We start from the raw sequence: 24,059 nt of genomic DNA, 5'->3' as shown, positions 1-24,059 counted from the left end.
AAAAGCAAGCCGTATTACTTCTTGACTTTTCCAAATCCTCCTGGAAAATCTGTAGTGCACGAAATAATGTGCCGGATGGTTGATGCAGCAGGCAAAAAGAACATGCCCTTCATCCAGTTGGTAGGAGATCAACCAGTGTATGCCTTGATAGTGCAAATGAGATACGAACACCCTGATAAATTCAGTGTCGTGTTGCCTTCTATGGGCCCATTTCATATTCACATGTCTTACATTTCTGCCATGAATAAGCGTTTTCACGGGTCTGGCTTGTCTGACATCCTCGTTGCGGCAGATGTTATTGCAGAAGGGTCTGTGGACCAGGCATTACGGGGCAAACACTACAAGAGGAGCATACGATGTCTCCGATTGATGTATGAAACTCTGCTGAGAAGAATCATACAACAGTCACTACAGAATGGGGGAAGCATCTCAGATGAACTTGAAGCTCACTTGACTGTCCTGCGGAATCCTTCCTCAACAGCAGAAGAACGGCAGGAATGTTATGCACTTCTGGAAGCCAACCAAGAGGTTATTTCATTGGTGGCAGATGAGTTCAATAGAATTGAGGAGTCCGGTGGTTCAATGGCAAAGTACTGGATCACATTTATGGAGATGACTGAAATATTGATGATGAATCTGCATGCGTTGAGAATCCAGAACTGGGAACAATTCAAGTCGACATTACGTTTAATGCTACCATGGATCCAGATTTATGACAACGATAAATATGGACGGTGGTTGGTTGAGTATTGGCTGGAAATGGAATCCCTCCCAGAGGATGTAGCACAATACATGCGAGATGGCTTATTTGCTCAATCCATGTCGGGAAAGCCTTACTCATGTTTGCCATTGGATCTCTGGATCGAGATGACAATGAACAAGGGTTCAAAGATGAAAGCTGGCTGGCTCAAAATTTTGAAGAACGAAAAGATGCTGCTGTCACATTCCCGAAATGCTAACAATGTTAATAGAGTCCGATCCTCACTGCATGATCTTGCCAGCACATCAGAATCAAAACGACATCACAGTGAAAATGCTCCCACTCGCATGAAGGAAGACGAACAAGCTGTACAAGATATTAACAACTGCATCACTGAATTCGGCTGTGACCCTTTCAATGAAGAAAACAAGGTCTTGAAGTCACTACAGTCTGGAATGGTAGCTTCTGATGACCTCATTCAAGATTTTGAATCGGTCCACACCGATGGCGAGAAATGCTTGAAGGCATTCTGTGAAGACAGAATGTTCAGCAGCAACAAACCTTTCCATGCAACCATTCACAGGAATTTGAGACGGAACTTCAGCAACCCACCTTCAGTCAAGACTGGCGAGCGCATCATGAAGTCAGACGCAATGGAGAACAGAGCGATGGCAGCAGTTGTCTCACTTGCTGAAAATGCCACCGAAAATTTCACCTTGTCAGAGATAATGTCGTACCGAGTCACAGATGAATGTCTGCCAATATTCAATATCAACGGCACCATGAAAAAAGTGCAAAAATCTAAGTTGGTAGAAAAATTCAAGCTACATGCGTTGGAACCAACACCAGACAAGTACACGGCGATCCTGGACATAGGATTTATATGGCGTTTGTCTACGCCATCGGTAGAAGACAGGGAAAAGGCTGATGGAATTTCCTACACCTGGGGAGACTACGCATCGAAGGTGTTCGCCGTCATTATGAGCAGACATAAATATGCATCACAAGTTGTGTTTGTCAATGACAGATATGATGTTTCCCTGACCGTCAAGGATAGCGAACGCAAGCTTCGAAAAAGCACTTCTGGATTTTCAGATGGCTCCAAGAATGTATTTTTCAAGCAGTCGGACAAATTCCCATCTGCCAAAGGATTTCAAGACTTCTTCCACAATGCAACAAACAAGCAGCACCTACAGATCTTTCTCAGAAACGAGTTCAGCGTGTTGTACCGAAACTATTCTAACACTGGATTTGTCTACTGCGTTGGGCCCACATGTGTCAATCTATCGACAGGTTTGCCTGTTACAGACTTCCAGTGTGAACAGTTAGAAGCAGACACATGCATGTTCTTCATCTACTCACAAATACGTAAAGCTGGAATAGAAACACCTGTTATCATCGACGCAGAAGATACGGACGTGCTTGTATTGGCATCGTATGTTGCTCATAGAACTGAAGGGGTGCTCGCAATGAAGTACAAAAAGCAGTTCATAGATTGTACAGCTTTCTGCCCGAAGGAAATAGCAGATATCATAGTTCCTCTTCACGTCCACAGCGGCTCAGACACAACAGCAGCATTCTTTGGACATGGGAAGAAAACCATCTTCGACATATCATCCACTTCACCTGAAGCTAGAGCGTTCCTCAGTGAAGTAGGGAAACACCTACCGGTCCCTCAGCAGGTGCTTGATCATATGACGCTGTACACCATACGGTACATATACAAGGACAAACAAAGTACCACTCTGTGTGATGCTCGGGCCAGGAAGTGGCGACAAATGAAAAGGAAATCAATACTGCGGCTTCCACCAGACAAAGAATCCCACGATTTGAAAGTCAAGAGAGTGAACTATCAAACCTACGTGTTGCTCAACTACGAAAAACCTGATGCGCCACCGTCTCCTTTATCTCATGGCTGGCATCTCGAGGAAGGCATGTGTCTTCCATTGAGGTACATTCACCCAGCACTCCCAGAAAAACTAACTCAGGCTTTGGAAAGCAGCCCAACTATGGATGATCCAGTCGAGTCTGGGTCCGAGACGGACGATTCGGACAGTGAATAACAATTTCAATCTATCCAACACAAACAAACAGTTATAACAACTATTGTCATTTTCAACCCTACCGTATATGCTACTTGTGCAATGTGTATCACTGCTTGTAAATGTAATGTCATGTCACTGTAAATATAATAAAACAAAATAGAGAAAGATAAATTCTTTCTTACTGATTGCAAATGAAAACCTTGAACATTGTGTCAAATAAAAGACGTTGCAATAGATACAATGTACAGTAGCCATAACTGCTTATCTAACGGGCGAGAGGCAGCCATCTTGGTTCGTTACCTGCTCAAAAAGTCATTCATAGTAACAGTAAGGTTATAAATGAAAACACTAGTCATGTAAAACTGTATTTAGACGCCAGCGATGAATCTATGGTATGCACAATTATGAACATATACAATACATGGTTTTTTGCAGCGGCCATCTTGGATTTTGGTCAACATTAATCATTTAAAATCATTTTAAGTCACAATATCACTTGACTGATGTAAGATGCAAGATCTGGGCCCAGAAAAACCCACATATGGACACCCAATATGTATATGTAGCATTCACGTAGGCGGAAATATGCCCGATTTCGCGGTTTTGGCGGACATCTTGGATTTTGTCCTCTGGCCGAGTTAGCCCGCATTTTAAAAAAAGATACCCAAGCTTATTTTTTTATATATATTTTTATCTTTCAAAATCAACCTTCAAACCTTGATCACGGGAAAATGGTCACGAACTCTATTGGGAGCTCCCCTACTATAAGGGATAAGCTACCAGGCATTGCACCAGGCTCCAAGGGACACCATGGTGTCCAGGTTCAGACACCCACCAATCAGGGTAAAAGGGGCGGAGTTATGGGCTCCACCAATCGGGAGCCAGGGGACCTCCAAGATTTCCCTCCCTCCCCCCTGGAGGGTGAACAAAGGATTTTGGGACACGTTTTTTATTCTATTGGTTTGTGACTGGCGTCGCAAGCGGTCACGGTTCATTTACTATCTTGGTCCGGGCTCTTGGTCACAGGCGGTCACAGTTGTGCTGGCTCTTGGTTGTTGGAGATTATGGACCTAACCTGTGCCTACATTGATTCTCTCTCTCGGCCGACTCAGCACGTGGACGCTTCTCTCTCTGCCCAGTCTCTCTCGACCCACTGAGTACATGGACATTTAGTGCTCTTGGCTGGTCTCCCTCTCGCAGGCCTCAACACCTGCATTGCTACACTCTGAGCCTGTCTCTTTGTCGGCTCCGGGACTGTCTGACTCTGCTGGATTCGCTGGGCACGTGTGCTCCACTCCTGGGGCTTGGATTGTTGGCCGAGCACGTGTGCTCCTCTCTTGGCCTGGTAGTAGACTTTATGCTAGCAGGTCCTTCGTTGTTCATTCCCCTCCCCTCCTCTGTGAAAGTGTGCTGAGCGCCCATGTGATGTATATCCGTAGTAATCGTAATAAGGCGTAGAATAAGCTAAGTTTCTGCTTCTCGTCCCTTTTGTCTTTGGTATTGAAATAATCACATTGTAAATATTTGTAACAACTACAATTGTTAAAACGTTTTCCTTTCTATCTGTCTGTGAATGTCTCTTCTGCATTGACCCACCATTGTTTGTATCCAGGTTAACATCGAGCGTAACGGCTTTAACATCCCACTGGCAGTGACCAACGGTTTTCGCTCGGCCGTCTAAATTTTCATCAAGGAACAAAGGAAACCGCCGGAGGGTACGTACGGTACGTTCCCCGATTAGGACCGTCACGTGGTACAGGTAATCTATCGCGTGATGGACCAATCGGTGTTCGTAGTTGCTGATTTGCAACCTGCTAAGTACGAAGTTATTCGTGTGTGACAGCCGCAGGTCCGTTAAGTTCGGGAGGGACGGCGGTTAAGCCCCTCGTAGTAAACCCGAACCCCGGGCCATAACAATATTATTGGCACCTTTTAGAAGACGTTAGAAATAATTGGATTTCAAGCAGGTGATTCTCATTTACTCTGGAACAGAACTCACCTGTGGCGAGTTGCAGGTGCCTGCAATATGAAAATCACTCATTCAACCAGTTTGAATAGAGAAAAGGAGTCATTCTGCTGTTTTGTGTCACTGTGTGTACTGCAATGAGCATGGAGAAAAGAAAGAAAACCAGAGAATTGTCTGAAGAGGTCAGATACAAGATTGTAGCCAAGCATGGACAATCTCAAGGCTACAAGTCCATCACTAGAGACATTATTGTTCCTGTGTCCACTGTACACAATGTTATCAGGAAGTTTAAAGCCCATGGCACTGCAGCCAACCTCCCTTGACATGGCCGCAAGAGAAAACGTGATCGAAGATTGCAGCAAAGGATTGTTTGAATGGTGGAGAAAGCACCTCCATTAACTGCCAAATAGATTCAAGCTGACCTTCAGACACAAGGTACGACAGTTTCAACCAGCCACGTCCGTCGCCAACTCAATGAAAGAGGGTTCTATGGTAGGAGACCCAGGAGGACCCCACTGCTGAGAAAGCGCGACTGTTGTTTGCCAAAACACACCTGAACAAGCCAAAATCCTTCTGGGAGAATGTCCTGTGGACAGATGACACCAATCTGTCATCATCTCTATGTTTACAGAAAACAAAATGAAGCCTTCAAAGAAAAGAGCACCTTCCCACAGTCAAACATGGAGGAGGTTCAGTGATGTTTTGGGGTTGCTGTGCTGCCTCTGGCACTGGGTGCCTTGATTGTGTGCATGGCATCATGAAATCAGGAGATTACCAAGGCATTTTGGAGCGCAATGTTCAACCCAGTGTCAGAAAGCTGGGTGTCTGTCAAAGGTCATGAGTCTTGCAGCAGGACAATGACCCAAAACACACTTCAAAAAGCACCCAGGAATGGTTCAAGACAAAACGTTGGACTGTTCTGAAGTGGCCAGCAAGGAGTCCAGATCTAAATTCCATTGAACACCTGTGGGGAGATCTGAAAACAGCAGTTGGGAGAAGGCACCCTTCAAATCTGGGAGAACTGGAGCAGTTTGCACAAGAAGAGTGGGACAAACTGCCAGCAGAGAGGTGTAGGAAGCTCATTCATGGCTATAGGAAGAGCGTGACTGCAGATATTTTGTCCATAGGCTGTGCCATCCCAATATTAAGTCCATTTCTTTTTATTTTCTGATTTAAAAGGATATATTAAGTTCTGAATCAAAAACAAAGGTTCTGTAATATTAACAGTGAAATAAAGAATTGTGGAGACTAAATTCGTTAGTCAATTTCAACTTATTTTTCGAGAAAATTGTGAGTTATTTGAAAAAAGTGCAAGGGTGCCAATATTTTTGGCCACGACTGTATATATTTTTATCAAGTGCAATGCATATTTATTACAGAAACACCAAATACTGGTTTGAAGTCATAATAATTTCAAGCCCAAAGAATGGTGTTTCGATCTCACCCAGAGGAGGTGAAGCTCGTGGGATGAAATTTACAGCAATGTCGAAGATACACATTTATCATTTAATTGCGTTGTACACAACGGGTTTACAACGGGTTGTTACAGGGTTTATAAGATGGAGTGAACACGTGAAGGAACCTTAAAGCACGAAAAATCAGTCGAACATATCGCTGAAAAGAAGCGTGTGTATCCCCACCATATGTAACCCATTGCCCAGCGATTTCTGTTGTGAAATGGTGACCACGTGATGGAGTGGGGGGGGGGGGGGGGGTGCAGGGGCACGCTCTGCATGCGGACACTGTTTACAGAGTGACTTGAGTCACGAGTTCACTAATGTGAGCCAGATTCATGCGAAGCATGAGGAATGCTCAACTGGTTGCTGGGCCCAGGGGCCTGCCATAAAAGCGGGGAAACCGAGCACGCAGAGAAGGGCAATTTCCACGAGCGATTGTGCATCTTTGCAAAGTGGAAAACGGAATTCTCAAGAAGTTCCCAGTTTGGCAAAGGCAGAGCTTCCTTCTTCGTTTTTCTTGGTAAGAGTAGAATTATAGACGTTCGACGCAATGCAATTGAATGTTCATCATGATTTTCGGTTGAATTAACATTCCGTAACCACAATCTTGTAATTAAAGCAACACAGGCAAAGCACCGCAGGCCAGGCATCCTTTATATGCGATATGAGACTTGATGGATTGATATAATATTGTGATGGTTCTGCGAACTGACGTCAGGCATGCAATCTCTCACGCTGAAGGTCAGTATCAATCTAGGGCCATCTTGTGTCCTCAATGAGGCGCCATTGCAAGCATGTGTCAACGCAAATGGTGGTCACACCAGATACGCTTTTAACTGACTTTTGACCACACCCTTCTTCAAGCCTATGGAGCCATGTCTTGCACACACGTGTTGACAATCTCATGTCCATTTCATGTTTATCAAACATTAAATATTGATATTGTAACGGATTTGAGAAGTGTAACGGATTTGAGAAGTGTAACAATTTTGAGAAAGTGTAACGAATGTGAAAAGTATGGTTTTGTTGTGTGTAACACCCTCGTAAAGTAAAGAATGGTCGCAGCTCGTCCTCTTAGTTAATTCCATAAACCTACACACAGGACACGATATATCCTTTTAAATAGTTAGTCCCTTATTCTCTGTGTAGGCTAAGGATGTGTTTCCCACTAGTTTGACTCTTCATTGCACCGAATTAAATAAGAGTAGGCCCTCCGACGCCCCATGGCAGCTTCCAAGTGCCAGGTTTGCACTTTGCTGCATTTTCATCTGCCGTCCACTTTGCAGCAGTTAACTCCATTACGCACGAGGTAACGCCGAAGAAGAAAGGCGGGTCTCCACCTCGTCATAGAGGGGAGGAGTAAGTCGGCCCCGCTCATCCAACCCAGAACGAGGGGCTTGGCTAGAGAGGGCGGAGAGAGAACGTTTGGGGAAGGTTCGAAAAGGGTGAAGGGCGGGGCCTATATAACCCGCTGCAGGATGCTCCCAAAAAGGAGATAAGGAGAGGAGGGATGAGTTCTGGGTCGAGGAGATGCGCTGGAGACGAGCAGGTGTGACCGAGCCGCCGTGAGACGTGCCGCGCTGCAGGAGAAACGGACCGGGGCAACGCAAGGAGCGCACGAGGCAGTACGGAGAAAGGAACTTCGCCCGCGCAGTTTGGGACCAAAGCTCGGCTTCTTGACGGCGGTGCCTTCAGGCCCGACCGTGCCCAGCACCCGCTAAACCTTCCTTGCCTCTAAAAGCCACCCATCTCCAAGCCAGTCCTTCCTGCCTGCATTTCCCCGTGTAAGTGTGATCGTCCGTCTGTCTTTAATGTTGTCCTGGGGTTTATTAATTAAGCTTGAATAGGTAAGCTAATGATTTCACTGTGTGTCTGCTCCTTCCATTTTCTGTATATAACCGACTGCTCTCGTTGCTTTGGCTTGTGAAAATACTTAATAAATCCTGTTATTCCTCCGTACTTCTTCTTCTTCTTCATTCTCGTTCGGTCGCTTTAGAGGTTTCCATATTGAGTAGCTGCGGCGCGATACGGCCAAAGTTTGGGGTGAATCGGGTTTTAGTCAGGGAAGCACTGTTCGGTCGCGGAGCCTCCGCTCGGCAAACATACCATCTTTAACCGCGTACCGTAACAATATGACCAAACAATGTGATGTGTTCGTTTTCATTTCAAATAGGTGTAAATGATGCACAGGAACTTTCTTCTCCGTCAGTATACATACAGTGGCCTGCAAATGCATTCACCCCGAACAATAATGGCACATTTAGATGAATTGTGTCAAGCATGTGTCAACGCAAATGGTGGTCACACCAGATACGCGAGATCTTGGAGACGGCGGCAGGGATTTTCGAAGCTCCACACGGTCTCCACGTTTTTCGAAGTTAAGTCTGTTCACAATTGTATTTTGTCGAAACTGTATTTATCTTTCGGTGTGTGAAGTTATTGTGTGCAACTTTGGTTGTTTCTCGGTGTTTATCTTTCATAAATTGATCGTCTGTTTGCCGTGTCGCGAGCAAGGCTTTTGCCGCGTCGCGAACGATTTGAAATCGAAGTTAAGTGATTGTTCCCATTTGTATTTTCGTTAAAACTGTATTTATTTATGGTGTTGTACGTATATTGTGTCCCGACGAAGATTTTTCGGTGCAAATCTTTCATACCTGTATTGAAAATCGTGTTAATTCGTGTCGTGTCTTGAGGCCTTGTACAGTGTGCACTGTACAACCTTGAGGCTTTGTTTTTCTCAGCGGTCCGTCGTTTGTGATCCAATAACTTTCGTTCTCTGTATTCCCAGTCTTTTCACCCGTAGCCTACTTCCTTGTGTAAATCTCAACTCAAAAAAAACAAACAAACAAAAAAACATTTCCTTCTCTGTTCTCATTCGTTTATTCATTCTTATTCGTTCGTTCGTTCTTCGACCACGTGTTTCTCCCCCATTTCCCCAGATAGTTTTCACTCATTAACCTTCAATGTTTACACTTTCCCCTCAAGTTATGTATTCCGTCATATTTTATAACACCTTTTTCTTCTTCTTCTTTAAAAGGCTGCTTTCGACTTGCTCACCAAATCAATTCATCCCAAAAAAAATATCCATCTCCTATAGTGCCTTTTTTCTACATTCCCTAAACTCTCCTGCCTGCGGTGAGTGAGTCCCTTTCAAATCTCCCCCCTTGCCCCCTCCCTCCTAAACTACCCCCTCACCCCTCCCCGCGAAGACGCCCCCTCGCCCCTCCCCTCCTAGACTCCTGCCTCACCCCTCCCCTCCAAATCTCCCCCATATCCCATCCCTTTCAAATCCCTCCCCTTGTCCCTTCCCTCCCAAACTCCCCCCTCACCCCTCCCCTTCAAATCTCCCCACCCTCATTGCTTCTCAATTTCCCCCCTCTCACTCCCCCTCCTCAAAGCGTCCTCCCCGCTTCTTCCCCCTTCAAACTCTCACCTCCATCTCCCCCAACCTTCTGCCTTGCTCTTCCCCCTCCTCAAATAACACCTCATTGTGGCTCACCCAATCACCATCAAACCTTTTGTCCGCCCCATCCTTCCCTTTCTCCGAGCTATTCTGAAATCTCTGACACACCTTCAACAGCTCTCCCTACCTCTTCCACCTCTTCCACATCTTACCCTACCCCTCCTCCCCCCTGTTCTGTATCTGATGCTCCCCCTTCCTCTTCATTATCTGTATGGACCTCAAACATCCGGGGCCTTCGTTCAAACTTAACTGATCTCTCCATACAGGTTGCTTCTGTCAAACCAGACGTGATCTGCTTAACAGAAACTTTCCTCCTTTATGATGTCTCTGATTCCATAGTATCTCTCCCGGGCTACTCCCTCCTCCGGTATGATAGACCTGAGCCTCGTCCTGGAGGCGGGGTTGCTATCTTTATCAAAAACTCTCTTCCTCACTCGCCCTGCACTGCACTCTCTCCACCTCACCCCCAGGAATACCTCTGGCTACGGCTTCCCCTTCGCTCCCACCTCTTGTTCATATGTGTGTTGTACCGTCCACCAAACAGTGATGACTCCATCTACATCTCGCTGTCTGATGATATGGACCAACTTCTATCTACTCATCCCAACTCTCTCTTCCTCATATGTGGTGATTTCAACTGTCATCATGCCAGTTGGCTGGGTGTGGGTACCTCTCTCACCAGCCATGGCTCCTCAGCAAAGGACTTCTGCGACTCACTGGGACTGACACAATCTGTCAATTTCCCGACCCGGATCTCAGTCAACGGAACATCTTCTCTTCTGGACTTGGTTATGACTAACTTCCCTGAAAATGTCTGCTGCTCTTCTTCTGCTCCGATCGGATCATCTGATCATGTCCTTGTTAAAGTGGACATCTCTCTGACCATCCTCAGGGAGCCTGCTCAGCGTCGACGAGTCTGGCATTTCACTCAGGCCAACTGGCACGGTCTTCAAGCAGCCATCAAGCATCTGGACTGGTCTCCCATCTCTACCACCTCTGACATCAACTCATCCTGGGAATTCTTCCAAAGTAAATTGCTCTCTCTCATGCACAGATTTATCCCATCTCGTCTTCAGTTGTCATACCCTTCCTCCCGTCCATGGTACATGGAATCTTGTGGTGAGGCTGTTGCCCAGAAACAACTTGCCTTCGTCTCCTGGAAAGCAAATCCAACGGAAGGAAATCTCATTTCCTTTCACAAAGCCCGAAACAAGTGTGTGTCCACCCTCAGGAGAGCCAGGAAACAATATCTCTCCGTTCTCAAGACCGAACTCTCTTATCTGTCTCCCTCTTCCAAATCCTGGTGGCGTCTGGTCAAATCCGTTTCTGGTGTTTGTTCCCCCTCCATCCCCTCCCTTACCTCAAACGGCTACACAGCTGACTCCGCACGTGAAAAAGCTGAATGCCTCAACTCTGTGTTTGCCTCTAAATCTTGTGTCCCAAACCCATCCCTCTCTGTACCCACCATACCCAGTCGTACCCTGCTGCTCCTGGACTCCGTGTCCTTTCCTCCTGACAAGGTGGAAAAGTTTCTGTCAACCCTCGACTCTGATTCTGCAACTGGACCCGACGGCATCAGCCCACGGGTCCTAAAATCCTGCTCTGCTGCTCTATCTCACCCTCTCTCTGTTCTCTTCACCCTCTCTTTTGCTCAAGGTCAACTGCCATCTGCTTGGAAATCAGCCAACATCACCGCTTTGCACAAAAAAGGTGCAAAAACAGATCCTAGCAACTACAGACCAATCAGCCTTCTCCCAATTATCAGCAAAGTCATGGAATCCATCATTGCTTCGGATATGAAATCTTTCCTCTTCTCCAATGGCTTGATCTCTGATCATCAATTTGGTTTCAGACCAGGTCACTCTACTCTGGACATGTTGCTTCTGCTGTCTCAACAATGGATGGAGGTCCTCAATGCCAAACAGGAAATTAGAGCTGTCTCCCTCGACATATCACGTGCCTTCGACACGGTCTGGCACCCCGCTCTGCTCACCAAACTCTCCTCCTTTGGTATCCATGGAAATCTCCACGCATGGCTGGCGGACTTCCTCTCTAGTCGTCGTCAACGTGTGGCCCTGAATGGGTTTCTCTCATCTCCTCTTCCTGTTCAGGCTGGAGTTCCCCAAGGCAGTGTTCTGGGCCCCGTGCTTTTTCTGGTCTTCATCAATGATCTCTCTGACTCTCTCGAAAATCCTCTCTATCTCTTTGCTGATGACTCCACTCTCTGCCGCTCCATTCCTCTTCCCTCAGATCGGCAGTCTGCTGCCTCCTCACTCTCTGAAGACCTGGACAAAATCACAGACTGGTCAAACAAGTGGAACATGTCTTTCAATCCTGACAAATCTCACACTCTTACTATGTCTCTCCGAAAAGATCGACTGGACAACCCTCCCATCTACTTTCTCAACAATCCTCTCCAAGAAGTTCTGTCGCTCAAGATTTTGGGTCTCACTATCTGCCATGATCTTTCTTGGGAAAACCACATTTCCAAGCTGGCCTCCAAAGCCAGTCGCCGACTGGGCATCCTCCGTCGTGCAAAGTCCTTCCTCGGCACACCTGAGCTCCTCTCCACATACAAGGCTTTCATCCGCAGCTCAATGGAATACTGTTCTCCCCTATGGGCCGGTGCTCCTGCCTCACACCTAGGTCGGCTTCACGCTGTTGAAACCAAAGCTTTCAGAATTATTGGAATCTCCCGCGATGAAGCTATCTCTGAGGGCCTTTCACTCACTCACCGCAGGCAGGTAGGTGGTCTTTCTGTCTTCTACCGACTCCTCTCCGGCCTTGCACCCCCAGGTCTCTCTGTGCTCTGTCCCCCAAATATTCCTACAGGTCGCACAAGATCTGCCAGCAACCCTCTGATGGTTAAACTGCCGAAATCTCGGCTCTCTGCTCACCTTCACTCTTTCATTCCTCTTTTCTCCCGCCTCTGGAACAAACTCCCTCACTCCCTTCAATCCCACTCCTCCCTCCAGGTCTTTAAAACAGCTGTTCACCACCATCTCTTATCTTCCCCCATCCAAAACCTTGATCTTTTCTACCCCCGCTAATTCACCCCAGATCCACCTTGTTTGAAATTCCAACTTCTTTCCTGGAAGTCCTGGCAGTGTCCATATGTTTTATACCTCTCCCACCGCCCCCTTCCCATGCCCCCCCCCCCCCCCAAAGCCCTCGCCCTCTCTCAGATCTCTCGATGTCTCCATGTCTCTCGGTCCCTGCTCTCAAATGTTGTGTTTGTGTCCTTCCCCCTCCCTCCCCATCTTGTCTACCGCTCCCGATGTTATATGTTTTATGTGTCGGTTTGTCTTTCTGTGTGATTAATGTTCGCTCTTTCACGAGCCTCGATCTTGTATACAAAAAAAAAAAAAAAAAAATTTTTTTTTTACAAATTATGGGGAAACATTTTTTTCCAAATGAACTTTTTTATTCATAACGAAAGAGATCAAACTAAACACTGTTGTAGTTGAAGGAGGTTACATGTCATGAACACCTGCAAAAACCATGTACAAATTAAAATTCAACTGGTTACAAAAATATTGTGGGAAATCTTCCCACATGGATGTTGGGGGAGTTGAAGCTTTTACATTTTCCATTGTCAATGATTTGGAACAAATTATCACCAACCCTTCCCATATCCCAGATCGTCATGACCACTCTTCCAATGCTTTGGATTTGTTCTTCACCTCCAATTGGTTCTTCTGACCACAATGTTGTGACCATTACTTTACTTACCACCACTCCTCCTCCTCTGACTGCTCTGACTAAACACCAGTATTGGTATTTCAATAGCTCTGACTGGACTCGTTCACGAAACTTATTTTCTGATTTTTCCCTACAAAGCCTCTCCTCGGGTGCTGCCTCTATCTCTGCTGAACATATAGCTGAAGTTATTGGTGCAGGAATGGATGCTTATATCCTCTTCTCCTTCAAGTCTATCTCTCCTACCAACTCTTGGTTCAATAATTCCTGCTCTGCGGCCATTCGTGCAAGGGATGTGGCATCTTGGACATGGAAAAACTCCTCTTCCTCCGACTCGCATTCAGCTCTCATATCTGCCAGAAATGGTTGCAACCATGTTATTTGTGAGGCAAAGCATTCCTTTATCCAAAAGAAATGTGACAACCTCTCATCTTCTTCCACTAAGATATCTTTCTGGTCATTAGCTAAAAGTATCTCGAACAACTTCTGTTGCTTTACCTTCCTACGAATTTCCAAACACTTATGTTTGTTTTTTTCCCCTTTTCAAAAAGGAGATTTTTTACTTCCTCTAAAACTCTTCGACAATTCTCTCTTTCTTCACTTTTCTATCAATGCAGCTTTTATTTAATGCCTGGCTTTGATGAGGATGATATAGTCTGTGACTGGAGCCTTCAACATAAATAAATAAATCAATAAATAAATAAATCAGCCCCATGCGTCCGTACTTGGTGAAAGCAATTTTTGAAAAAATGACTGCTATGGGTTTTTTTTGGTTAGGTCTCTACCAGATTTACACAGTGAGATGGTGAAGCATTTCTACATTCTTCCCGTAAAAATTGCCCTAGTACTGCTAGATTTCATGGCAATCGTCGATGGACTGCAATCTTCAAGTCTCACCATAAATATTCATTTGGGTTCATGTCAGAACTTTGACTAGACCACTCAAGAACATTTATTTTCTTATTATTCAGCCACACGAGTGTGACTTTAGCTTTGTGCTTGAAATCATTTTTCTGCTGAAATGTGAATCTCCGACCCAGTTTTAGCTTCATGGCTGACTCGAGCAGGTTTTCATCAAGGATTCTCCTGCTCTCTCATCTGGGGAGGTTCCAGCTCCACACAAGGATTTCATCATCAAGGTTTTCAGCAGGTTTTGGCTCATCTGACCACAAAAAGTTTCACATGCATGCAGTATCATGAAGATGCTTTTTCGCAACATATGAGCTTTTACATGCGTCTTTTTCAGTAATGGCTTCTTTCTTGCCAACTGCCCATAGAGACCAGCTATGTGAAGAACAACAACAACAACAACATGCATTTTAAGGCCATTTTCCCTGCCAGAGCGGGGGAGAGCCTTGCGGTCCCCATGACAATCTTCTCCATTTTGCCATATTTTCTGCATCTCTCCTTGTTAACCCACTTTCCCGCATTTCTTCTTCCACCATCTTTAGCCAAGTCTTTCTTGGTCTACCCCGTCCTCTTCTTCCTTCTACATTCATTTCCATCACTCTTCTCAACCAGTCACTTTCATCCTTCCTCAACACATGACCAAACCATCTCAACCTGTTCCTCTTGACAGCATCAATCACAGGCTCTATTCCCAACAGAGCATCTTGTTCCAACACAGAATCTTGTTTCTCACAGTCTGAGAGTCCTTTAGGTGCTTTTTTGCAAACTCCAAGCGGGCTTTCATGTGTCTTTCACTGAGGAGAGGCTTCCGTCTTGCCACTCTGCCATAAAGCCCAGATCGGAGGAGTGTTGCAGTGATGGTTGTCCTTCTGGAAGTTTCTCCCATCTCCACACAGGATCCCTGGAGCTCAGCCAGAGTGACCATCGGGTTCTTGGTCACCTCTATTATCAAGGCAATTCTCCCCCGATTGCTCAGTTTGGCCGGGTGGCCAGCTCGAGGAAGAGTCCTGGTTGTTCCAAACTTCTTCCATTTAAGAATTATGGAGGACACTGTGCTCTTGGGAACCTTCAATGCAGCAGAAATTTTTTTGTAGGCTTCCCCAAATCTGTGCCTCGACACAATCCTGTCTCTGAGCTCTGCAGGCAGTTCCTTCGACCTCATTGCTTGGTTTTTGCTCTGATATGCATTGTCAGCTGTGAGACCTTATATAGACAGGTGTGTGCCTTTCGAAATCATGTCCAATCAATTGAATTTACCACAGGTGGACGCCAATCAAGGTGTAGAAACATCTTAAAGATGATCAAGAGAAATGGGAGGCACCTGAGCTAAATTTAAAGTGTCATAGCAAAAGGTATGAATACTTATGTCAATGTGATATTTCAGTTTTTACTTTTTAATAAATTTGCAAAACTTTCTAAAATCCTGTTTTCTCATTGTCATTATGGGGTATTGAGTGAAGAATGATGAGGGAAAAAATGAATTTAAACGATTTCAGCATGAGGCTGCAACATAACAAAATGTGAAAAAAGTGAAGGGGTCTGAATACTTTCTGAATGCACTGTATATGGCAATACCCGGACAAGCAATGATAGGTAGCATAATATAATATTTGGCACTTCTTATTGAGGGACTGCAAATGGCTATTCTTCCCTGTTTTGTACATACTCACAAACATACATACATACTGTTGCGGTTTTGAGAACCCACACTTGTAAATAAATAATCACTTGTAAATATGACATTAAAGGTTAAAGGTAGCACCCTTAGATAGGCCACAGCAACAAGTAGTTCACCATAGGAATTCCAGTTATTTCATTATTATGTGTTTAGTTAAGGCTGTGTTTCCAATATCTGAATCTGCATTGCGTTAATTAAATAAGAGTAGGTCCCAATTCCGGCCATTTTGCGACCTCCCTCTCCAAGCGACGCCATTACGCGGCCCTGCCAGCAGCGTTCGCTGCCTTGAGGAAGCTCGTTCAAACGACGCCATTAACCACGCGGTCGGCCCGAGGAAAAAGGGGGCGGACCGGCAAGAAGAAGGTGTGGCCTGTCATCCAGCCGTCAAAGGCGTGGCCGGTAAGCCCTCACCAGCCAACCAGGGCTGAGGGAATATCGCCGACGGGCGTGGTTTGGCGGAGCGCAGAGTGATCTTGGCACGCGTTATATAAGCGCGAGCGCAAAGCCCTTTGACGGACTTTTCACGGACTGCGCCTATTGTGAAGGACTGGAGAGGACTGCGCCTATTGTGAAGGACTTGAGAGGACTGCGCGGAGACGTCTGATTGTAACGGACTGTGCCGAGGACTGCTTCTTTGATGGACTTGTTGGAGGCGCGCACATTGAAAGAACTTTGAGAGGGAGAGCGTTTGGCGCGAATGTACAGTTATTACGTACGAAGCATCCCAGTCCCCCCGATATATGTAAGGTCCGCTCGCGTTGAACGATACGTGGAGCTGCCTGTCGAGTTTTCGCCCGCGGAACCAGAGCCTCACCTGGAGCCTGGACCATCTACCTGGACCTTCCACCCTACCAGCTACAATCCCCGTGTGAGTGTGTGTGTTTGTCTGGGATCGTAAGTTAAGACTGTTTTAAGACTTCCCTGTGTCCTGCTTCTTCCTCTTCCTTTCTTGTACATTCTTTCCTTTCCTATTTTTGTTTGTAATAAATTTACCTTGTTCTTTCTTGCTTTTCCCTAATCCGATCGCATCCGTCTTTTCTTCCATTGGGTAAACGTGGCACGATTGAAAACCGCTTAAAATCGGGTTTAGTCTTTGTTAACGGCCCGAATCGCAGCTCGCTTCACTCGGCATGTCCATTAACGCCGTGGTTTGGGCGGGAGTTATCTCCTTGCTTTACGGCCGATGGTAGTACTTGGTTAATTTGACTAAGACTCGACCAGCAACCCTACTTACTACCGAACGGAAGGAACGTTATAACTTCCCAGGACTCGGGACGGCCAGCTTAAAAAGACAAGGGGATTAACCCCCACCTCCCCCTTGATAAGGGGAGAGCCGACCCCCAAGATCCGCAACAATACATACATACAGAGTTTATACCATGGACTTCGAAAACGATCTTTTATAAGTTTTTTCATGCCATACGAACATGATAGAAGTCGGTTCAATTAAAGATGCATGTTTCTCTCCCTTAAACCCCAGATATCGTTTGTGCATTGTGGAAATGGCCAGTGCTTTGGGGACCAGTGAGGTATGGTGGCCATCACTCCAGAGCAGCATGCTCATCTTCAGCACCATTTTCCTAGCACTCGTGACTCTACACCGCACTTTCGGTAAGCGACAAAATGGGGTTCACTCCATACCAGGACCTTATCCTTGGCCCATTGTGGGGAACATGTTCCAGCTAGGAAAGAAACCGCATCTCGTCTTCTCTGAGATGGTAAACAAGTATGGAGAGGTGTTCAGCTTGAAAATCGGCTCACGGCCTGTCGTCGTCCTCAATGGCCTGGACACCATTAAGAAAGCTCTTGTAAGCCAGGGTGAAGACTTCGCTGAACGTCCCTACTTCAAGTCAATGGAATTGGTAGCTCGAGGTCAGAGCTTCATCTTCAACAAGCCGTATAATGCTGAGTGGAAGGCTTACAAGCGTGTTGCACAAAATGCCCTGCGCACCGTGTGCTCAGAAGAGGCTGAGATCAGTGAATGCTCATGTGCTCTCGAGCAACATGTGTGGGCAGAGGCGCGATACTTCGTTCAGATGTGTGTCGATCTGACTGCAGAGCACGGGGCGTTTGACCCAGAACAACATCTGACGGGGTCCATTGGCAACGTCATCTCTGCTATTCTCTTTGGTCGGCGTTTTGAGCATGATGACAAGGAGTTCATAAACACGATGCATGTCTGTGACGACTTCGCAAAGGTGGCAAGCACTGAGAACCGCTCGGACTTCATACCGATTCTGCAGTATCTGCCAAACTTCGTCATGAGAAGGTTCAATGAGAACATAACCACGTTTAATTCGTTCCTCGAGCGGAATGTGCTGGAGCATTACAAACCAAATGGATTGACGAAGGTATGTTTCAGTGTCCGTGTCTGCCTTTACCATTCCTTCTATTCATTTAAGCAGTACGTGCTCAATATTTAATGTTTATTAAACAATTATTTTGTGTTCCCTACTCCCGCAGAACAACCTCTCAAACGTGACGGATTCTCTCATTGCTCTGAGCAAAGAAACTGAATGCGATGAAAACGTCAACCGTCGAATCTCGAAAGAGCAAATCATCACCACAATAATAGACCTGTTTGGTGCAGGTAGGTGCACCCACTGTCGTGTTTACTACAAAAGCAATCTTTTCAAACAACGAAAGTTATTTGTGGACATGAGGAATATTATTTAATTATTTACATCACTCTATGTGCCCACACCAGGTTTTGACACAGTTTCAACTACATTAAACTGGTGCCTCCTTTACCTCGTGAAATTTCCTGAAATTCAGGAGAAGATTCAGAAAGAGATCGGTGAGTTATATACTGTACTGTACCTTTGACATGTCGGTAAACAAAAATTTCTTTACATCACGCATATTGAGACGAACCCAATTACTTCGATACATTTTCAGCCCTGTTGCCCAATGAACTTGGCCATGTTGATTGCTTTCTATAACTGGAGAGCTCATAGAACACCTTATACCACGCAGTCTTGAGAAACAAGGACATGGGCTGAGTCTACCAGCGGCAAATTTGATTGGTCGTGATGACGCACAATGCCGTAATATTTTGACCAAGTACTGCTCAACAGAAGTGTTTTGAAAGTACCAAAAAGGCGATTTGTGTTCTGCAGTATTAAAGTATATTTCAATTTAAATAAAACGAGTGAGGTACCCCGTGCTACGCACGGGTGGGAAGCTAGCAGCAAACAGACAATGCAGAAACGATGAATTCTAAAGCATGAAACCAATAAATTCCACATTCCTGAAGCACCTTCAGTTGCATGTCAGACATGGACAGAAAGTTTTTTTGGTTTTTTTTGTATACAGGATCGAGGGTCGTGAAAGAGCTAACATTTATCACATAAAAAATTAAAACAGACACACAAAGTATATAATAAGGGGGGCGGTAGACAAGATAGGGAGAGAAGGGGAAGCACACAAACAACATTTGAGGGCAGGGACATCGAGAGATCTGTGGGAGGGAGAGAGCATGGGGGGGAGGAGGCATAGGAAGAGGGTGGGGTGTGAGAAGTATACAACACAAGGATACTACAAGGACTTCCAGGAAAAAAGTTGGTATTTCAAAAAAGTGGATCTGGGGTGAAATTAACGGGGGTAGAAAAGATCAAGGTTTTGGATGGGGGAAGATAAGACATGGTGATGAGCAGCTGTTTTAAAGACCTGGAGGGAAGAGTGGGATTGAAGAGAGTGAGGGAGTTCGTGAAGGACTTCCATGAAAAACGTACCTATTGGCAAACAAACGGGTACGTTTGTTCCATACCCAGTCAATGGCGAATCTGCATATGGCGATCCGCGAATTCATGTTTAGAAAGTAGAAACCGTCACGGCATTTCGTCATTCACTTAAACTCGATATCTCTTTTTTCATTCCAAACAGCATAACTCCAATCACAAATGAAATAACATTAATATAAAAATTAACTTTTAACAACATTTGTGACATTGTGGCGGACACAAAAGCCCACTGGCGTGGTGACATCATTCCGCGCACCAAGTGGGCGGAGGCCACGCCCGAGGGGTAGGCGTGGCCTCATGATGTACACCGGGCGCGCAGCCCGGAGCGCGCCAGTGTTACAGTGAGCTCCTGAAATAAAGACGCTTATAAGTTACCGCTTGTCCGCTTCCTCCTTGCTCGCAAGCAGCGCGCGTAACGCCGTGCTTTACTGGTGACCCCCTTGACGTTGGATCTGCCGGAGCGATCCTTCCACACGCAACGCCATTGCCATGGCCAACTTCATCAAACTTCCCGAATTTTGGGAGGCTCAGGCCGAAGTCTGGTTCGTCCAGGCCGAAGCCCAATTTCAGCTTCGGCGCCTCACCGGCGATGACATGCGCTATTGCCACGTCGTCGCCTCCCTCGGGCCCGGCACGGCCGCTCAAGTTGTGTCCGTCCTTCGCCACCCACCGGACGGCCACAAGTACGAGGCACTCAAGCGGCTACTCCTAGCCACGTTCGGCCTCACGGACGACGCACGGGCCGACCGCCTCCTGGATCTCCCCGAGCTCGGTGACACGCGCCCGTCGGTCCGAATGGACCATATGCTGTCACTGTTGGGCGACGAAGCCCCCGGTTCTCTATTCCGGGCGCTTTTCCGTCGCCAACTTCCAGCGCAGGTTCGCCTCGCGTTGGCCGGGACCGGGCTAACGGAACCCCGAGCATTGGCAGCCGAGGCGGACAAGTACTTCGCCGCTTCGGACACGAGGGCGAGAGTCGGCGTGGCCGTCACGGCCCTCGTGGCTGATGCTGCTGATGATGCTGCTGATCCACAGCATCAGCTTATACAGCATACGCAGCATGCTGATACGCACCTCGTGACTGCCGCCACGCCCCGCCCACCGCCGCGGCGAAAACCGCCACCGCGGGGAAACCCGCCAACTCCACCGGCCTGGCGGAGCCAGCCGCGCTCCTCCAGCTCCACCACCTGGTGCTGGTTCCACGCCAAGTTCGGCCACGAAGCTAGGCAGTGTCATCCACCATGCTCCTTCAACAGGTCGGGAAACGCCTGGGCCGGCGCTCAATAGTGGCGATGAGTGCCGGCCGTTCGAGCAGCCTGCTGTTCACAACGGACACCTTCTCCGCGCGCCGTTACCTGTGCGACATGGGAGCGCAGGTGAGTGTCGTTCCCGCCGGCACGTCAGACAAGCACGCCGCGGGTGGGGGCTTCGCGCTGCTTTCCGCGAACGGGACGCCCATCCGTACGTACGGAAAACGCTGCCTCTCTCTGCGGTTCGGAGGGCAGGTTTTCCGATGGACGTTCGTCACCGCCGACGTGCCCATGGCACTGCTTGGCGCGGACTTCCTGTGCGCTAATGGGCTCCTGGTCGACGTCAAGCGCAGACGTCTTGTCCAGGCCGAGACGTTCAGCTCGCTCGCTTGTGCGTTGCCCAGCTCAACGAGCGGCTTGCCAAGCGGCTTGCCGAACGGTTCGGTTCCGGCCACGTTGGTCTGTACGCTTCCGGCAGCGGACGCATTCACCCGCCTCCTCGCCGGCTTCCCGGCCCTCACGCGGCCCACCTTCTCGGCGGGGGCCGTCAAGCACGGGGTGGCCCATCACATCCCCACCGTCGGGCCACCGGTCTACGCCCGGGCACGCCGCCTCGAGCCGACGAAGCTGGCGGTGGCAAAAGCGGCGTTCGCTACCCTGGAGCGACTCGGCATCGTTCGGTGCTCAGAGAGCGCTTGGGCGTCGCCGCTGCACATCGTGCCGAAGCCCGGCGGGGGATGGCGACCGTGCGGGGACTATCGCCGTCTCAATGACGCCACGACTCCCGACCGCTACCCCGTCCCCCACATTCAGGACTTTTCCGCCCGTTTGGCGGGCATGTCCTTCTTCTCGAAGGTGGACCTGATACGCGGCTACCATCAGGTCCCCGTCAGGCCGGAGGACGTCCCGAAGACGGCGGTCATCACGTCATTCGGACTCTTCGAGTTCCTGCGCATGCCCTTCGGTCTGAAGAATGCGGCTCAGGCGTTCCAGCGACTGATGGACAGCGTCCTGCGTGACTTGGATTTTGTCTACGTCTACCTGGACGATATCCTCGTCGCCAGCGCGTCCCGCGAAGAGCACCTACGCCACCTCCGCATGCTCTTCGAACGCCTGGGCCAGCATGGCCTGATTGTGAACCCCGCAAAGTGCCGGTTCGGCGCCACCATAATCGATTTTCTGGGGCACCGTGTCACCAGGCACGGAGCCGTCCCCCTGCCGGCCAAGGTGGAGGCGGTGAAGGGGTTTCCGCGCCCCCGCACGATCAGAGGGCTGCAGGAGTTCCTGGGCATGGTGAACTTTTACCATCGGTTCCTGCCCCGTATCGCCCAGCTCCTGCGCCCCCTGCACGAAGCTCTCCGAGGTAAGCCGGGCAAAGCCGACGTTACCTGGACCGAGCAGATGGACACGGCGTTCACGGGCGCGAAGCTCGCCTTGGCTAACGCCACCATGCTCGCGCACCCGGCGCCCGATGCACCGATCGCCCTCACCACCGATGCCTCGGACTACGCGGTGGGCGCGGTGCACGAGCAATGGGTGCGTGGAGCTTGGCAACCGCTGGCGTTCTTTAGCCGGCAGCTTCGCCCGCCCGAATGCCGTTACAGTACCTTCGACCGCGAGTTGCTCGGGCTTCACTTGGCTGTCAGGCACTACAACGCCATTTGCTCGAGGGCCGTGCGTTCACTGCCTTCGTCGACCACAAGCCGCTGATCTTCGCGATGGGCAAGGTCACCGAGCCGTGGTCGGCCCGGCAGCAGCGTCACCTCTCGGCCGTGTCCGAGTACACGACGGACATCCAGCACGTCGCGGGGAAGGACAACCCGGTGGCGGATTGCCTTTCCCGGGCCGTCGCCCACGCAGTCCACCTCGGCATCGACTATGCCCGGATGGCAGCGGACCAGGCCGCTGACCCCGACGTCCAGGCCTTGCGGACCGCCGTCACGGGCCTCCGCGTCACCGAGGTGGCGTTCGACGGCGCGGGCACGGCCCTCTTGTGCGACGTCTCCCTCGGGCGTCCTCGCCCCATCGTGCCCGCGGGCTGGCAGCGCCAGGTGTTTGACGCCATCCACGGCCTGTCCCACCCGGGCGCGAGGGCCTCCCAAAGGCTGATCGCCGACAAGTTCGTCTGGCATGGCCTCCGGAAGGCCGTCCGCGGCTGGGCCAGGACGTGCCTCGCGTGCCAGCGCGCCAAGGTGCACCGGCACACCCAGGCCCCGTTGGCCCCGTTCACGGTGCCGGAACGCCGGTTTGACCACGTACACGTGGACCTGGTGGGACCTCTGCCCCCCTCGCGGGGTTTCACCTACGTCCTCACCATGGTGGACCGCACCACCCGGTGGCCGGAGGCCGTGCCCTTGGCGTCGACAACGGCGGCCGATGTCGCGCAGGCTTTCATCGCCACCTGGGTCGCCCGGTTCGGCGCCCTCTCAGACATCTCGTCCGACCGCGGCCCCCAGTTCACCCCGGAGCTCTGGGGGGCGGTCGCGCAGGGGCTCGGGGTCCGGCTGCACCGAACCACGGCCTACCACCCCCAGGCTAACGGCCTGTGTGAGCGATTTCACCGCTCATTGAAGGCCGCGCTCCGGGCCACCCTCCGCGACGGCGGCTGGGTCGACAGGCTCCCCTGGTTCCTGCTGGGCCTCCGGACGGCGCCCAAGGAGGACCTGCGCGCATCCGCGGCGGAGTTGGTCTTCGGGCAACCGCTGCGGGTGCCGGGCGAGTTCCTCCCCGACTCCACGGCACCATGGTCCGCGGCACAGCAGCGCTCCGCTCTGCAAGAGGCCGCCCAGAGGTTCGCCCCGGTGCCAACGGCATGCCACGGGCACCCACCGACGCACGTCGCCCCGGAGCTTCGCACGGCGGAGTACGTCTTCGTCCGCCACGATGCCCACCGGACACCACTGCGGCCCCCGTACGACGGGCCTTTCCGCGTGCTGGAGACCGGGGCGAAACACTTCACCCTGGACATCGGCGGTACTCCTGACCGCGTTTCGGTAGACCGCCTCAAGCCGGCCCACCTCGACGTGGACCATCCACCGCCAGTGGCCCGACCCCCACGTCGGGGCCGCCCCCCTGCGGGCGGACCCCCGGCACCGCCCAGCCCCGCCGCCACGCCGCCCCCCGGTCCTGCACCCATCCCAGGGGCAGCC

At 49.4% G+C, this 24,059-nt stretch overlaps 2 protein-coding genes across 2 annotated transcripts in view; both read left to right on the top strand.

Moving 5' to 3' along the window:
- Positions 1-24,059, top strand: part of LOC137422989 (cytochrome P450 1A1) — a 43,887-nt gene that overhangs the window by 8,981 nt on the left and 10,847 nt on the right. The window contains exons 3-5 of the mRNA XM_078774810.1: positions 17,398-18,268; positions 18,381-18,507; positions 18,625-18,714. Of these exons, the coding sequence (XP_078630936.1) occupies positions 17,398-18,268; positions 18,381-18,507; positions 18,625-18,714 (1,088 nt within the window). The remainder of the gene's footprint in view (positions 1-17,397; positions 18,269-18,380; positions 18,508-18,624; positions 18,715-24,059) is intronic.
- The window catches only part of LOC137416447 (cytochrome P450 1A1-like), a 72,013-nt gene continuing 54,521 nt past the window's right edge, over positions 6,568-24,059 (top strand). The window contains exon 1 of the mRNA XM_078774815.1: positions 6,568-6,688. The gene's annotated coding sequence lies outside the window, so the exon portion shown is untranslated. The remainder of the gene's footprint in view (positions 6,689-24,059) is intronic.

This window comes from Myxine glutinosa, chromosome 3, assembly GCF_964187855.1.
Source record: "Myxine glutinosa chromosome 3, kmMyxGlut1.1, whole genome shotgun sequence".
Classification (NCBI taxonomy): domain Eukaryota; kingdom Metazoa; phylum Chordata; class Myxini; order Myxiniformes; family Myxinidae; genus Myxine; species Myxine glutinosa.
Note: the sequence above shows the minus strand (reverse complement) of the source record. Positions and strands in the feature narration are given on the sequence as shown.